The following is a 17,301-nucleotide window of genomic DNA, read 5'->3' as shown; positions in this document are numbered from 1 at the left end:
ATCTTCTACCTTTGAGCCAGTTCTGTATCCAAATGGCTAGTTCTCCCGGTATTCCGTGAGATTTAACATTGCTAATCAGTCTCCTATGGGAAACCTTGTCGAACTCCTTACTGAAGTCCATATAGATCACATCTACCGCTCTACCCTCATTAATCCTCTTTGTTACTTCTTCAGAAAACTCAAACAAGTTTGTGAGACATGATCTTCCACACACAAAGCCATGTTGACTATCCCTAATCAGTCCTTGCCTTTTCAAATACATGTACATCCTGTCCCTCAGGATTCCCTCCAATAACTTGCCCCCCACCGAAGTCAGTCTCACTGGTCAATAGTTCCCTGGCTTGTCCTTACCACCCTTCTTAAACAGTGGCACCACGTTAGCCAACCTCCAGTCTTCCGGCACCTCACCTGTGACTATCGATGATACAAATATCTCAGCAAAAGGCCCAGCAATCACTTCTCTAGCTTCCCATAGAGTTCTAAGGTACACCTGATCAGGTCCTGGGGACTTATCCACCTTTAACCGTTTCAAGACATCCAGCACTTCCTCCTCTGTAATATGGACATTTTGCAAGATGTCACCATCTATTTCCCTACAGTCTATATCTTCTATATCCTTTTCCACAGTAAGTACTGATGCAAAATACTCATTTAGTATCTCTCTCCCATTTTCTGCGGCTCCACACAAAGGCCGCCTTGCTGATCTTTGAGGAGCATTATTCTCTCCCTAGTTACTCTTTTGTCCTTAATGTATTTGCAAAAACTCTTTGGATTCTCCTTAATTCTATTTGCCAAAGCTATCTCATGTCTCCTTTTTTCCCCTCCTGATTTCCCTCTTAAGTATATTCCTACTTCCTTTGTACTCTTCTAAGGATCACTCGATCTATCCTGTCTATACCATACATATGCTTCCTTCTTTTTCTTAAACAAACCCTCAATTTCTTTAGTCATCCAGCATTCCCTATATCTACCAGCCTTCCCTTTCACCCTGACAGGAATATACTTTCTCTGGATTCTTGTTATCTTATTTCTGAAGGCTTCCCATTTTCCAGCCATCCCTTTACCTGCGAACATCTGCCCCCAATCAGCTTTTGAAAGTCCTTGCCTAATACCGTTAAAATTGGCCTTTCTCCAATTTAGAACTTCAACTTTGAGATCTGGTCTCTCCTTTTCCACCACTATTTCAAATCTAATAGAATTATGGTCGCTGGCCCCAAAGTGCTCTCCCACTGACACCTCAGTCACCTGCCGTCTTATTTCCCAAGAGTAGGTTAAGTTTTGCACCTTTTCTAGTAGGTATATCCACATACTGAATCAGAAAATTGTCTTGTACATACTTAACAAATTCCTCTCCATCTAAACCTTTAACACTATGGCAGTCCCAGTTTATGTTAGAAAAGTTAAAATCCCCTAACATAACCACCCTATTATTTTTACAGATAGCAGAGATGTCATTACAAGTTTGCTTCTCAATTTCCCTCTGACTATTAGGGGTCTATAATACAATCCCAATAAGGTTATCATCCCTTTCTTATTTCTCTTCAAGAAAGGAAGTAGGGAAATCCCCAGCAATTACAGACCAGTAAGTCTCACGTCTGTCTTCTGCAAGGTGTTAGAAAGGATTCTGAGGGATAGGATATATGACCATCTGGAAGAGCATGGCTTGATTAGATGCAGTCAACACGGCTTTGTGAGGGGCAGGTCATGCCTCACAAACCTTATCGAGTTCTTTGAAGATGTGACTAGAAAAGTTGATGAGGGTCGAACTGTGGATGTGGTGTATATGGATTTCAGCAAGGCTTTTGATAAGGTTCCCCATGGTAGGCTCACTCAGAAGGTCAGGAGGAATGGGATACAGGGAAACTTAGCTGTCTGGATACAGAATTGGCTGGCCAACAGAAGACAGTGAGTGGTAGTAGAAGGAAAATATTCTGCCTGGAAGTCAGTGGTGAATGGTGTTCCACAGGGCTCTGTCCTTGGGCCTCTTTTGTTTGTAATTTTTATTAATGACTTGGATGAGGGGATTGAAGGATGGGTCAGCAAGTTTGCATAAGACACAAAGGTTGTAGGTGTTGTTGACAGTATAGAGGGCTGTTGTAGGCTGCAGCGGGACATTGACAGGATGCAGACATGGGCTGAGAGGTGGCAAATGGAGTTCAACCTGGATAAATGCGAGGTGATGCATTTTGGAAGGTCGAATTTGAAATCTGAGTACAGGATTAAGGATAGGATTCTTGGCAGTGTGGAGGAACAGAGGGATCTTGGTGTGCAGGTAAATAGATCCCTTAAAATGGCCACCCAGGTGGACAGGGTTGTTAAGAAAGCATATGGTGTTTTGGCTTTCATTAACAGGGGGATTGATTTTAAGAGTCATGAGATCTTGTTGCAGCTCTATAAAATGCACTTGAAATACTGCGTCCAGTTCTGGTCGCCCTATTATAGGAAAGATGTGGATGCTTTGGAGAGGGTTCAGAGGAGGTTTACCAGGATGCTGCCTGGACTGGAGGGCTGAACCTATGAAGAGAGGTTGACTGAGCTCGGACTTTTTCATTGGAGAAAAGGAGGAGGAGAGGGGGCCTAATTGAGGTATACAAGATAATGAAAGGCATAGATAGAGTCGATAGCCAGAGACTATTTCCCAGGGCAGAAATGGCTAACACGAGGGGTCATAGTTTTAAGCTGGTTGGAGGAAAGTATAGAGGGGATGTCAGAGGCGGGTTCTTTACACAGAGAGTTGAGAGAGCATGGAATGCGTTGCCAGCAGCAGTTGTGGAAGCAAGGTCATTGGGGACATTTAAGAGACTGCTGGACATGCATATGGTCACAGAAATTTGAGGGTGCATACATGAGGATCAATGGTCAGCACAACATCGTGGGCTGAAGGGCCTGTTCTGTGCTGTACTGTTCTATGTTATTTCTCAGTTCCACCCAAATAACGTCCCTGGGAATATCCTCTCCGTATTTCCGGGAATATCCTCCCTCAGCACAGCTATAATGCTATCCCTTATCAAAAATGCCACTTCCCCTCCTCTCTTGCCTCCCTTTCTATCCTTCCTGTAGCATTTGTATCTTGGAACATTAAGCTGCCAGTCCTGCCCATCCCTGAGCCATGTTTCTGTAACTGCTATGATATCCTGCCGTGCTTTTCCAGCGCCACACTTTTTGACTCCTTATCAAGGTGCCATGATCAGTTTGCTTATCTGCCGTGCACACTTTGTCCTTATCCACACAGGCAACAAGAAGCTTTTATTTGTTGAATAAGGGCCAAAGTCAAAAGGGGAGGTGAAAGCCTAGAGGTATTATTGCTAGCCTATTAATCCAGAGAGTTAAGAATAGAGTGGTGCTGGAAAAGCACAGCAGGTCAGGCAGCATCCGAGGAGCAGGAAAATCGATGTTTCGGGCAGGAGCCCTTCATCAGGATTGAGGCTGGAAACCTCGGAGGTGGAAAGATCAGAGACCTTGGTCAGGTTCTGAGACCTGGGTTTGAACCCTGCCATGGCAGATGTTTGAATTCAAACTTAATTAATATCTTGAATTAGGAGTCTAATGGTGACCAGGAAAAACCGATTTGGTCCATTGATGCCATTTAGGGAAAGAAACACCTTTACCTGCTGCCTTCACCTGGTCTGGCTTTACATGTGACACCAAACCCACAGCAATGTGGTTGACACTTAACTGTCCTCCGGGTAACTAGGGATAGGCAATAAAAGCTGGCCTGGCTGGTGGTGCCCACACCCCATGATAGGATTTTTTAAAAATCCTGCAACATGATACCTGGGGCCCCCTTGTCTGTATGACTCTCAGTCTGGCCTTCCTTTCTCTGACCACTACCTAAAGGATGTGACTATTTTCTCAATTTAAGTGTGCAGGCTACTCACACTGTGATTCAAGTGGATTGGAGATGAGCATGTCAATGCAGAGAGGCTATAGTGTTTGATGCCAATGTTCATGGATGTGTGGTGCATGTGGGCACTACTCAGGGAGCATGCTGGGTGCTGGTTCTGGGTGTCCAAGATGGAGGTTTGGAGGAGGAAGTGGCAAGCTGGAGTCACCTGGTAACTACCCCACCTTTCATGTTGGAAATACTCAGCATTTAGTTTCCCTGTGTTGAATTCTGAGATACGAAGCTGCACATTAATGAGGTGAGATATGCAGTTAATGAGGGTAATAATGGGCAATAATTCCTATTAATTTGCATCTCACTGTTCCCTAGCAAAAAACTCAAGAAGCCTGGAACTCTTTTGGAAATGTAACTCATTGTTATAGATGCAAGAAAAGCTTTGCTGTATTTCTCACACAATTCTCCCAACTTGCTCACCGTGCCCACATCATTCATACTATAAGATTCCATCCAATGTATCCATTTAGTTCCATTTCTTTATAATGATCAATGAGACAGGTTTGTATTGACCAGATTAGTTGTGTAATGTCTGTTACTATTGTCTGTTACAGCATTGGAAATAATTTCACTTGCAACCTGTTTCAGCAGCTTGTAGAACTATTATCTATTAATTAATTCACCGTTGGCTGTAATTGTTGTACATTACTTCCAGAAACAATTTAGCACCGTAGTATTAATCTGTGCTATTGATATGATGGAAGGGGAATAATTTTGCCAAAGATCTGTCAAGGATGAGTCAATGGTACCTGGCACAGTGATTAATTTTTTCTGTGGTTTGAAGCAGAGGATAAGACAACTGGCTGAGCAGTCGGAATGCAAAGAAAAAGACAGCAATTTGGAGATTCCTATAATGAAGAAGTCATGCAGTAGTTGAGTTGCTTGTTGCTTGTGCAAAAAGTTAACAGCCCTGCATCTGACACAGGAATTCTTAATTTTACTGCTCCTGATGCAGGAATGTTTTTTGCAAAATGAGAAAGCTGATGCAAGAGCTGATATTTCAAATGCCTTGAGGCAGGATGCACTTTGAAAGAAACAAAGGGAATTTGATCTACACATCAATTATAGCTACGATAAAAAGGGCTTTTGGAGTATCATCAGAAATTGGGCACTAGTATTTAAACACATGCCTATTTCAGGGATGAGGAAATGAAAGATAACAAGACTACATATTCAGTGGCAAATGCTGACTTCGCTCCTGACCCACCATTTTTGGACCTTGCGGATCTTGGTAACACCTTCTCTTCTCTTAAAAGTTAAAGAAATGGTAGTCAGAAAGAAGTGTTGCTAGACTTTTTACAAGGAGCGCAGACGATTTTGAAGAGCTACAAACAGAAAGTCTGGTAACGTAATTGAAATTCATAAATGCAGACTCTCTCGGGCTTCAGCACAACAAGGTCACAGAGTACAGACAACAATGAAGCCTTGATAAGGAGAAGGAACAGGAAGGTTTGTTGCAGAAGATCTTATTCTTCAAGGATCCTCAAAGAGTAGGCCTGCTACCTCCTCATCAAATGAAAAGCAAATAAGAGTTGCCACAGTCCAGAGGGCAAATGCTACTCTTTCATGGGTGGTGTGATCCGTAACCACCTCATGGAGTTGGCCATGATAGATGGGTGAGAAAGAATGGACTCCAAGATCTGAGGGAAAATCTGTGCTCAGCTGAAGCTGGACTGCTGCTATGTGTCTAAACAACAGTTTCTATGGTATGCTGGCCACTGCATTAAGTATCTCTGAGTACAGGAGCATCAGCATTCTCCTGTCTTCCTTGTCATCAAAGTTGTAACCAGAATGTATCTAAATAAAACTCATCCAGGACTGTGCCTGCTGGTGAGCTGGAACTCACACTACCCTTGCCTTTGCCATTGCTGTAGTCCATTTGTGTCTGCTGATTCACCACATGCAGATTTCACATGTATATTGTCTCCAAAGTTTGCAGAGTGCCAGCATCTGAGCTGTATCTCTTCACCCAATAGCCACTTGAACCCTTCATGAGGAGGCTGCATTGGCTGGGTAGGAGTCAGTCCTTGGGCATCTAAATGGAAATGTCGAAGTGAGGGTTAGGTTGTGGCAAGGAGGTGACATAGAAAGTAAGAGGTCTGTGTTAGTATCTTCTGCAGTTTGTATATCACAGGATACACCAGCCTCTGTCACAGCTGGCTCCATTGTGCAGAGAATCATCGATCCAAAGGGTTGAGGAGATGCTCCCATTCATTCTCTATTGTTGTGTTTTGTTACATGTGAGCTATATGTAAGAGGGAAGCGTGTTAGTGAGGATGCTGGGAGGTGCTTGGATGACGTGGTTAGTCACAGCCGAAAGTCTGTCAAAACTAAAAGTACAGGTCCAACACTTACAGCATTAACATATATGTGACAATTGGTAGAGCACCTGAATGTTATCCATGAATCTGATTGTTAGAGATTGTTGATGGATGAGTGATGGGGTGGTATTGAGAAACATGCAAGGCTGCTGGAACAATGGGCAGCTGATGTCATTTGCAAGAAGCAGACAGTGATTTATATAGCTTGTGTGTGATCACGGATCATCCGGAGCGACATTGCAGCCAAAGCTTTAGAGTTAGACTCCTTTCATTAACCATCCTAAATACATCCTCCCATTCCTTTCACAGTGTGTGTCTGGAGGCCTCCTCGTTCCTGCAGAAACATGGCCTCTCTCTTCCTATCCATCTCTAATAATAATGCCTCCGGCATCACATCGCAGAACCCAGGAGTCTTGTCATTGAGCTGGTGCTCTACTAATAGCTCTCTCAAAGTCTTTTTTTCACAAGCAGTTTTTTTATGTATCAGTAACTGAAATTCATACACCCTTGAAGAGGGGTTGGTGGTCTGGCTAGCTGCAAGTTGTTCTAGTTACACTTACATCTGCTCCCATTCTTCCCTTAATGAATGACCGGACAGTCATCAGTGTGTTTTTCATTGGGCTACACATCACAATTATTATCATGAATAAGCAACACAAACTGATAGAGCTAAAAATTGTGGTCATGCCTGCTAGGTGACATGGGGCTCTTGAGTGGGCTGCACACTGGGAACCCTATGTTAGGGGTTAGCTAGCCTAATTGAAATTGTCAGTACTATCAGTCCCAAGGGATTGACAGGAAATATATTTATTTTTGCCTGACAGATGTTTTGCTCCTTACAGATGCATTGTTTCTTCAGAATTCCTTATAGATGCTGCTACGCTGTTACACTTAACAATGTAATGTGCTGCTCCTGTTATTTACTGTATGGCTTATTTGGATGCAAACAAGGGAAAACAATCACAAGAGGCATTGAAAACATTTGCCAGTTGTTTTCTGAGCCACAGTGTAAAAAAGACTCCACTTCCACCCCAAACTCAATCCCAACATCCCCTCCCCACAAAACCCTGAACATTTCTGGTTCCATGCAAGTCAACCATGAACCACCATTCTTCACACCGACACTTGTTCCCTTGTTCACCATATGCCATATGACTTAATTGTACTGACCTCTACCAGATCCCATCAAGGCTGATTGCAGCAATACCTGGATTACAGCTACCATTGGAGCAATGGCACAACAACACAAACTCACTCATATCCAACAGATCTTTCAGTTAAACAAGAAGGCCACTGAATGGCAAGTCACATCTTCAGATACATCAATTAAATGATAAACTTAGCACACATTATACCTGAAAAAAATCATTCCAACTCCCTGAAACAAAATGCTAAAGTTTTTTTCTGCTTTTCCTAAGGTGATTCCATTTTATTCACTCTACTCTTTGCATTTATGACCTAAACAGGCGAGTTCTGTTCGGAACTTCAAAGAATGAAATGCAGTATCTGAAATCTGGCTTATCATTTTAATATGAGTGTCTGCAAGAAATCTCAGTTCTGCAGTCCAGCAGCAATGCATTACACTGACTCTGAGTTTGGTCGTGGGGAAGATTGTAGTTCTACTTAACTAAGTACACTAAAGCAGCAGGACATAGTAGGATATAAAAGAACTCTGTAAACCATTAACAATGTATGATAACTGCTTATTTATTATACATGGACGGAAGATTCATCACATGATCAAAGGTTTGTGTGTCCAAATTTACTGTGGCGGAAAGGCAATTATTTTTTAACATAAGTCTGAATTTCCAGTTATTAACTGACCACACATCAAAATTTCACATATTAAAGGAAAGAACTTTGACCAACAAAAACAAGAAAGCAAGCACCATTAATTTAATCTTATAACTTGTAAGCACTTCCACCTTAAACCAAACTTCCTCACAGAAATTGTCCCCATTCCACTTGTAGTTTCAACCGAGAACTGCTTTCTTTCCTGATACTTATTGTTATTCAATTCTCTTGCAACCAAATCCACTTACATCATCACCCCAACAATTCAAACAGATTCTCCGTCAGTCCCAATTATCGTCTGAGGTGAGGGCCTTCTTGAGAATTGTCCCACTTGTATCCAACTGAGGGAATCCTCCAGCCCTACTTCAACATCTCATGAATTTGGATTCTCTAGCTTAAGCATAGGCCTCACTTGCATCTTTACAAAGTAACACCACTGGTTAATGATGGCTCTCTGTTTCTTATCTTTGCACATTCTTTCTGCCTTCTCTAAACTGGTCGAGACACATACTAAACAGTACAGCCAAGGTTCCATGCAAAACAAAGGAACCAAAAACTTCTTAACGGTCTGTAGTGATTGGAACAAGGTTGGTCAGGTGGATCACATTGAGTACGAGTTCTGTGATTGGGATTGTTAAACCGAGCCAATCAGGGAGTCCTGGCTGATGATATAAACAGGAGTGTCTGCCTGCCCCTCTTCCGCGGTTATGTTAGAGCACGGGTGTCCTTGGAGAAGGAGCACGCGATGTCCACCAACACCCTGGAGTTGTTCAGGGAGAGGTGGGCGCCGCAGGGAGTGGAGTGCATCATTTCTCCCTCCAACTCTATTTTGATTTAGTCCCTACCCTCCCCCTCACTGTTTGATCACACAGCACTGTCCTTTGATGTGAAGGGCAGTGCTTGTCACTGGCCACCCGGGTGTTTTCCTATCTTCCTGGTGGTGGAAATTGAATAAAGATTGGTGCACTTTGTGTCTTTCACTGTGTCTCACACCTGCACACATAAAAAAAAAAGAAAAAAAAAAAACAGGAGTGTCTGCCTGCCCCTCTTCCGCGGTTATGTTAGAGCCCGGGTGTCCTTGGAGAAGGAGCACGCGGTGTCGACCAACACCCTGGAGTTGTTCAGGGGGAGGTGGGCGCCGCAGGGAGTGGAGTGCATTATTTCTCCCTCCAATTCTATTTTGATTTAGTCCCTACCCTCCCCTTCACTGTTTTGATCACACAGCACTGCCCTTTGATGTGAAGGGCAGTGTTTGTCACTGGCCACCCGGGTGTTTTCCTATCTTCCTAGTGGTGGAATTTGAATAAAGATTTGTGCATTTTGTGTCTTCCACTGTGTCTCACACCTGAACACACACACAATGGGTGCTGGGGATAAAATAAGCACTACCGCACTTAGGTGGTAGTGTGGGGGTTAAAAAAGAAAGGGGAAAAAAAAGGTAAAAAGGGGAGTGTCCAAAAAGAATAAGAGAAAGAAAAAAGAAAAAAAAAAGAAAAAAAAAAGAAAAAAAAAGAATAAAAAAATGAAAAATAAAAAAAATAAACAGGAGTGTCTGGTGGAAATTGAATAAAGATTGGTGCACTTTGTGTCTCTCACTGTGTCTCCCACCTGCACACACACACACCATGGGTGCTGGGGATAAAATAAGCACTACCGCAAAAAAAAAATAAATCCCCCCCCCCCTCCCGGTCTCTCTGGGGAAGAGGCACCGGCCCTTGGAGGGAAAAAAAAGAAAAAAAAAGGAAAAAAAAAGAAAAAAGAAAAAAAAATAAACAGGAGTGTCCAACTGTCACTGCTGTTGTCTCCTTATATCTTTGTGAAACTGGGATTTGAGGTTTGTCCTCATGTCCCTGTAAACTGTTTGAATGGTAGGGTTTGGGGCCTGGCTTTGCTGCTCCTCTCCCTTGTAAAATTGCTGTCTCTTGTATGCAGCTGTAAATGTAACTGTTTGTTGTAAACTGTTTTGTAATTTGTTTAATAAAATAAAATAAACAGGAGTGTCTCTGAAGACCTCCTCGTGGGTCTGCTCCTGGGCCTGGCCAAACTGGCCATCAACAGGTCCAGGCAGCGGGCCGTGGAGGGGGTCGTTAGGGCCGACTGCCTGCCCCTCTTCCGCGGTTACGTTAGAGCCCGGGTGTCCTTGGAGAAGGAGCACGCGGTGTCGACCAACACCCTGGAATTGTTCAGGGAGAGGTGGGCTCCGCAGGGAGTGGAGTGCATCATTTCTCCCTCCAACTCTATTTTGATTTAGTCCCTACCCTCCCCTTCACTGTTTTGATCACACAGCACTGTCCCTTGATGTGAAGGGCAGTGTTTGTCACTGGCCACCCGGGTGTTTTCCTATCTTCCTGGTGGTGGAAATTGAATAAAGATTGGTGCACTTTGTGTCTTTCACTGTGTCTCACACCTGCACACACACACCATGGGTTCTGGGGATAAAATAAGCACTACCACACTTAGGTGGTAGTGTGGGGGTTAAATTAAACAGGAGTGTCTGGTGGAAATTGAATAAAGATTGGTGCACTTTGTGTCTTTCACTGTGTCTCACACCTACACACACACACCATGGGTGCTGGGGATAAAATAAGCGCTACTGCACTTAGGTGGTAGTGTGGGGGTTAAAGGGAAAAAAAAATATACACAGGAATGTAATAAGCACTACCGCACTTAGAAAAAAAAAGAAAGAAGAAAAAAAAAATAAACAGGAGTGTCTCTGAAGACCTCCTCGTGGGTCTGCTCCTGGGCCTGGCCAAACTGGCCATTAACAGGTCCAGGCAGCGGGCCGTGGAGGGGGTCGTTAGGGCCGACTGCCTGCCCCTCTTCCGCGGTTACGTTAGAGCCCGGGTGTCCTTGGAGAAGGAGCACGCGGTGTCGACCAACACCCTGGAGTTGTTCAGGGAGAGGTGGGCGCCGCAGGGAGTGAAGTGCATCATTTCTCCCTCCAATTCTATTTTGATTTAGTCCCTACCCTCCCCTTCACTGTTTTGATCACACAGCACTGCCCTTTGATGTGAAGGGCAGTGTTTGTCACTGGCCACCCGGGTGTTTTCCTATCTTCCTGGTGGCGGAAATTGAATAAAGATTTGTGCACTTTGTGTCTTTCACTGTGTCTCACACCTGCACACACACACACCATGGGTGCTGGGGAAAAAATAAGCACTACCGCAGTTAGGCGGTAGTGTGGAGGTTAAATTAAAAAATAAATAAATAAATAAAGAACAAGAGAGTCTGATCATACAGCGTTGCCCTTTGATGTGATGGGCACTGCTTGTCACTGGCCACTCGGGTGTTTTCCCTTTTAAAAAAATAAAAAAAATAAACAGGAGTGTCCCCTCCAACTCTATTTTGATTTAGTCGCTACCCTCCCCTTCACTGTTTGATCACACAGCATTGCCTTTTTTGTGAAGGGCACTGCTTGTCACTGGCCACTCGGGTGTTTTCCTATCTTCCTGATGGTGGAAATTGAATAAAGATTTGTACACCTTGTGTCTCTCACTGTGTCTCACACCTGCACACACACAACATGGGTGCTGGGGAAAAAATAAGCACTACCGCAGTTAGGTGGTAGTGTGGGGGTTAAAAAAGAAAAACAAAGAAAAAAAAGAAAAAAGAAAAAATAGAAAAAAATAACCAGGAGTGTCAGGGATTCTTATTAATCTTGAGACTGACTCTGAACTAGCTGGGTCTGAGGTCATGTATTGTACATATGTAAATAAAAAGAGTGCCTTGGTGATGGGATACTGGCCTCCTTGGAGTTACTTCACAATCACTGCACCATCAGTCCTCGCCCCCACCCCACCTACTCACAGTTCAACTCCATAGCATCATGGCACATAGGGCCTATTCCCTGATGGAAACACAAATGAATTACTTTTCGCTGTAAATGTGTCTTTTGATCGGACAAGTATATGGGTACTTTAAAACTTTTATTTACCAGTGCCTTCAAATTTTCTTCTCATCTTTTTCATAAATAAGTGAATCCCCTTCTCCAGGTTTCTACCTCGGCATCAAACCATTCCCAACCTGAGTACAGCCAACGCAGCTGTTCAAGAGATAGTCACATGTTCCATTATAATCCTAAATGTGAATTTCTCTCGCCATCAGCCCAGCAACACAATATGACTTGCCTCCTAATCTACAATTCTAGAACTATTTACGCTATCCAAACCAAGCTTTCTTTCATCTATTCCACATTTAAGTCACAGTCTCATAGAACAAAATAACGTGAACAAATGTTACAATCCATATCTTAAAATTATGCATTTGTAACACTACATAAACAATGTCAACTGCATTTATTAGGTTCTATTTTGACTTCTTCTAAATGTAGCTTCATAGATTGACATGTTCATAAGTAGGAATGTCTGGTTTTGGGCAACATTATCAAAATAAGTGTTATTTTTCTTTTTTTGTTGTTATTTCAGGAAGACCAGTGATTATGCCTGGAATGAAATGAAACTCCTAGCAGTCTACCTGAGGATTTCTTTTTTTTTGCAGTCAAATGATGGGATGTTTGTGGTCCTTGGTTTTGTTGATTTACTATTCAGCTCAGTGATGAAGGCATAGTGTCTAATTTTATCCATTTTACTGGTGCCGACATATACAATCCCTGCCAATATCATGACAACAATGAGTTAACATTGTATATCATTCAAAACAGGTTGTGTTTTAGTATTTGGCATTAAAATTGTAATCTGGAATACCTAAAATCTATTGTTATTAAAATTGTCTGATTTTAATGAACGGCATAATTCTCCAGATTTCTGGCTAAAAAAAAGATACAGAATAACGCAGAGGTTGAAATATTCTCAGTTCCTAATTTCCAATTTCAACGTAATTAATTAGAACTAGAAAACTGTGAACCATACAAAAGATTCTAAAAACACAACCTTGGCTGAAAAACAATGTCTTTGACAACAGCTTAATTTACAACACATCAGAAATCCCTTGTTACATTCTCTTTTCACGCTAGATTAATTTGCTAAAAGAATTAATGTCGTTAACCACTTGGCTATATTTCAAACACCCAGTCTGTTCCTGTTGATAACATAATTCTTTATTGATTATAAAGGCATTGATGATGCTCTACCAGATATCCAACTACCATGTATATAATCTTTACTCTCTAAGGAGCCAAGAATATTTTGTCTGCTACAACTTTATCTTTCACATCCATATGTGGTTTGCTTTTGTCCTACAAACTGATTTTTTTGTACCAAGCTATAATTAGTTAGGATATTTTGAATACACCAAATACAATTTTCATTGTGCACTGACCACTGCACATGCTGTAAATATTTCAAAGGCATTTACAACATAGCTGCATCTCTGATAGTCCAGTGTGCATTCTGCAAACAGTATTTCTCATAAACCTAAAGCTAAGCCTTCTCTTAACATCATAATGCTTTATATACCACCATAAAAGGAGCAATTGAAGGTTCACTAAAATAAGTCAACAATTAAATACAGCAATTGAAACCAATCACGATTACATCTACTGCTCTATTAAAGAGTTTTCCAATAATTATTTAATTGTATTAATTTCTACTAGCTTGCCGATTCTCAAAATTTGTCATCCAATGTCTAACTATCAAATGCAAAATTATAACAGTTGAAAAAAAATACATTATATATTAAAATATTTTTTTCTAAGTAATGAAAATGACAGTTTTTAACTTAATATTAACCACAAAAATGTAAACATTTTTTGGTTACATAAACCTGCCAAAATCAATTTGATTCCATTTAGCTCAAAATCAATATTCCCTTCTCTTACTCTGTTGCTCTTTTAGCTCCTCCGAAAGCAGACCAACAGCATTTTAATAGCTTGAACAGTTCACGGCTGTTTGTAGCTTAATGCTGCACAGCTTCAGCTATTTTGCAATGTAGTGGGTTAACAGAAACCAGAAAAGACTATTTGCACAGACGAATATGGAATGTCAAATGGACAAAGTCTCTGACGTAATAAAATCAACTAACAATTTGGAAGCGTGGATTAATATTTGCAGCCTAAGACTTGGAGTCTGTATCATTCTGTGAGAAAGGCTCCATCTACTGGGTACCAATATTTGAATCAATCTGAACGACAGAGAGAAAAAGAATCCAGTTGTTACTCACTGTGTTAAAATTCGGGAAGAGTCCAACAGCTGAGCCAGTATCCATTGGAAAGGGCATAAATGATTTAATATCAAGCGATGGCTGCATCATCAGGGTAGGTGCCCGCACAAATGCAGGAAGTGTGCTGGCATGGCATGTACTTCCTGTCAATGTGTGAAAGAAAATGGATGAATTAATAAAATAAAACAGTTGCAGTCCTTTGGAATACATTTTGACTGATAAAACAGTTACGTAGAACAAACATTTATAATGTACGTGTCAACTGAGAAGTGAAACTCTCACAATCATTTTCCAGCTGAAGCAACGCATTTCCCCAAAGCCATTCAAGTTGAAATTCAGAAGAGACATATGGTGTGTGAGTCATTCTGGCAGGTAGCATGAGTGTGTGCCTCCCTTGTCTGAACAATTCTGATGAGCTGAGGAAGCTGGGGACAGGCACCTATTAAATCCAGATGCTTACTGAAAGCAGGCTAACCTACTGGAGCAGTGAATTGAAGGACTATAAGGATATTAAGTAAATCTTAGAAAATACAGGCCCATTTGTCATTTGGTTCAATTTCTTTTTCTCAATATTCAATGTTAAAACAGCGTGGTTTCAGTATGCTCCGAATTAAAACTGCAGTAATTTGTAAACAACAAAGGTAACTAATTTATTAAACAGCCTCTGAAATTTTCCCACTGGAAATAATGCACATCAGATTTATGAGAGCCAATTAAATGCAAATTTCATTCAGTACAAAAGGGCCAAGGTCTTATCATCAAGCACGTACTGGATTGTACTAATGCTGACTTCTGAGACTGAAGTTTTGTTCTTGGATTGGAAACCTGACACTTAGAGAATTTGCATGGCCCAGCCACGTGTCACACTGGCAGCTGACAACAGACATGGCTTTGGACGAGGTGGTCCATTAGATAGCAGGATGTGCCATCATCATCCAATTCAAGATGGCAGGCAGGCTCCTGAAACTCAACGGCCAATAAGACACTTTCAATAGCAATCACCCATCTGCAATCTCACCAGTTTCAGTGGGAACAGGAGGGTGTATGAGAGAACATTTCAAGATGAAGATACGGTCTAAAAGATTTTAAATGTGTAAAAGGCCATCATTGTAGTGGGGAAATATATCTGCCGACAGCTAGTGGCCACAGCTATGGCCCAATGATTTTAGCAGGTGCAGGGCTTCCATATGGGGATGGAGCTCTGGCACCTCCTGCTCCAGGGGTCTGCCATCACTCGGTCCTTTTTCACTTTAAAAGCCCCACAATTGGCCATGTGAGCTAGCCTCTGCTTGCAGGTGCATAGATACTAAATGCTCCACCTGCACCAACCCCCACACTGATCCTTCTGGAATGAAAACAGTCCAGAGACAGAGCCATGCTTGATAAACAATTGCTACCATTTAAACACTCAACGCATAAGTTGCAACAAATTTACATTATTTTCAGGAATTTTAAAAGTTCCACAAGTAAAGTTCTCCAACCATGGTTAAGCAAAAAGAGATAACATTAGATGAAAGCAAGATTAAATATTTCCAATTAAATATGAGGAAACTTGACTGACTTTGTCTTGTCTCGGCTGATCAGCTACTGAAGCTCTCATTTGTCTGTTACTTCTAAACTCACCTATTACAATTAATTCCCACTAATTGCCCTCTTTCTACCTTCCATAATTTTCAAAATAGATGAGTTTAGAAGTAACAATGACAAAATTATCTTTATCCGTAAACCCATTCCCATACCAACCCTGTTGACTTACATTGGCTCTCCACCTGGCAATGTTTTGACTATAAAATTTTTATCATTGTTTTTAAAATGATCCATGGCCTCACCTCATACGCTCTCTCTGTAAACTCCTTCAGTCAATCCAAGATACCTGTAATCCTCCACTCTGTCCTCCTGTGAACTCTCAGCTATAAGTCCTCCATTAATGATGACCATGCCTACAGTTGCCTAGGGGCCAAGCTCTGGAACACTGCCCGACATTTCTCTGCATTATTACTTTAATTTCCTCAAAGATTCTTCTTTGACAAAGCATCAGTCCTTTGATAGAGCATCTCCTTATACAGTTCAATACTTTTGTTTCTCTGTGAAGCACATTTTGATGTTTCATCACGCAATCATCAAATATAATGGTGCAGGATAACAGCTTAACTCAATAAAGAGCAAGCTACCTCAGATACTAAAGTGGTCCATCAAAATCTGACACTAACTACCTCTATTAACCTGACGGCCAACGTACACCATTCTGCTCTGGTTTGGCATTTCACAAGCTGAAAAATCACCTTCTGGCTTTCTTTTGTTTAATACTATGCTCCTCAAGCAGAGCTGTTAATTACAGATGTATGAATCCCAGACTGTTTGCCAACAGCAGTCTCCATTTTGGAAATCCCCAAATGCCTCTGAGAAATTAAAATACTGTCATTTTGGGCTGGATTTATGTGATAGGGGATGGTATAATAGAAGTTGGGAAATTTCCAATCTTAGCAACATACACTTCCAGAAAAAGAGAGTCCAGCAAGGTCTTACTTTTATTCTTGGTGGGGAGGAGGAGTGGGATGTGCGCTGGTAATTATAGAACCCGCTGGTCTGAAAAAAGGTGAAGGCAGACAAAGTAATTTACAGCTACCCAGCTGGTTGGTTGAAAAGCCTGACCAACCTGCCTCAGCTCTCTGGGACTGCGTCCCAGTCACTTTCTTCAATCTGAGCCTCAAACTTCAAAACCTCCCACCTCACAAACCCAGATCACATGCCCTATTCAGGCAAAACCATGCTCCCCACCAACACCTAACTATCCTTCACAGCAATTCACATTTTGTGAATGATTCGCTCAACAGAGACACACTGTATAGATTCAATGAATCATACATTATCAATGGCATGTATAACTTTCCTAAGCAAATAAAACCCTGCTGTTATGGCAATGTAGCAAAAATATCAATCACCAAGATCTTCAATTTCCCAAAACCAGAAACTATACTTGACACCTCTTTATTGGATTTAAACAAACAATGTGAAATTCACAAAGCGAAGAAAGAAAAACTGTCACCAAGCAATGTTTTCTCTTGTGCACATCTGTTTAAACAGACTAATGGATGTCGGGCTCTCAACCAAATCTCTTTATGCATTTTTGGTTTGAGGGTGAGGGTCCAATGGTGAAATGGATTGGTATAT

The 17,301-nt window shown here is 41.7% G+C and overlaps 1 protein-coding gene across 10 annotated transcripts in view; it reads right to left on the bottom strand.

The window, feature by feature from the left end:
- Positions 1-17,301, bottom strand: part of znf385b (zinc finger protein 385B) — a 433,921-nt gene that overhangs the window by 123,544 nt on the left and 293,076 nt on the right. For 6 of the 10 annotated variants that reach the window (XM_043693506.2, XM_043693507.2, XM_087988974.1 and 3 more), the window contains one exon: positions 14,131-14,273. In XM_043693506.2, the coding sequence (XP_043549441.2) occupies positions 14,131-14,273 (143 nt within the window). Of the gene's footprint in view, positions 1-13,789; positions 13,913-14,130; positions 14,274-17,301 lie in introns of those variants that run through there. The other 4 variants (XM_043693512.2, XM_043693515.2, XM_043693514.2 and 1 more) reach the window with 4 other exon arrangements.

The sequence above is a fragment of the Chiloscyllium plagiosum genome, unplaced genomic scaffold (assembly GCF_037043375.1).
Source record: "Chiloscyllium plagiosum isolate Xiang-an unplaced genomic scaffold, Cpla_swu_hap1 HiC_scaffold_7, whole genome shotgun sequence".
NCBI classification, from domain to species: domain Eukaryota; kingdom Metazoa; phylum Chordata; class Chondrichthyes; order Orectolobiformes; family Hemiscylliidae; genus Chiloscyllium; species Chiloscyllium plagiosum.
Note: the sequence above shows the minus strand (reverse complement) of the source record. Positions and strands in the feature narration are given on the sequence as shown.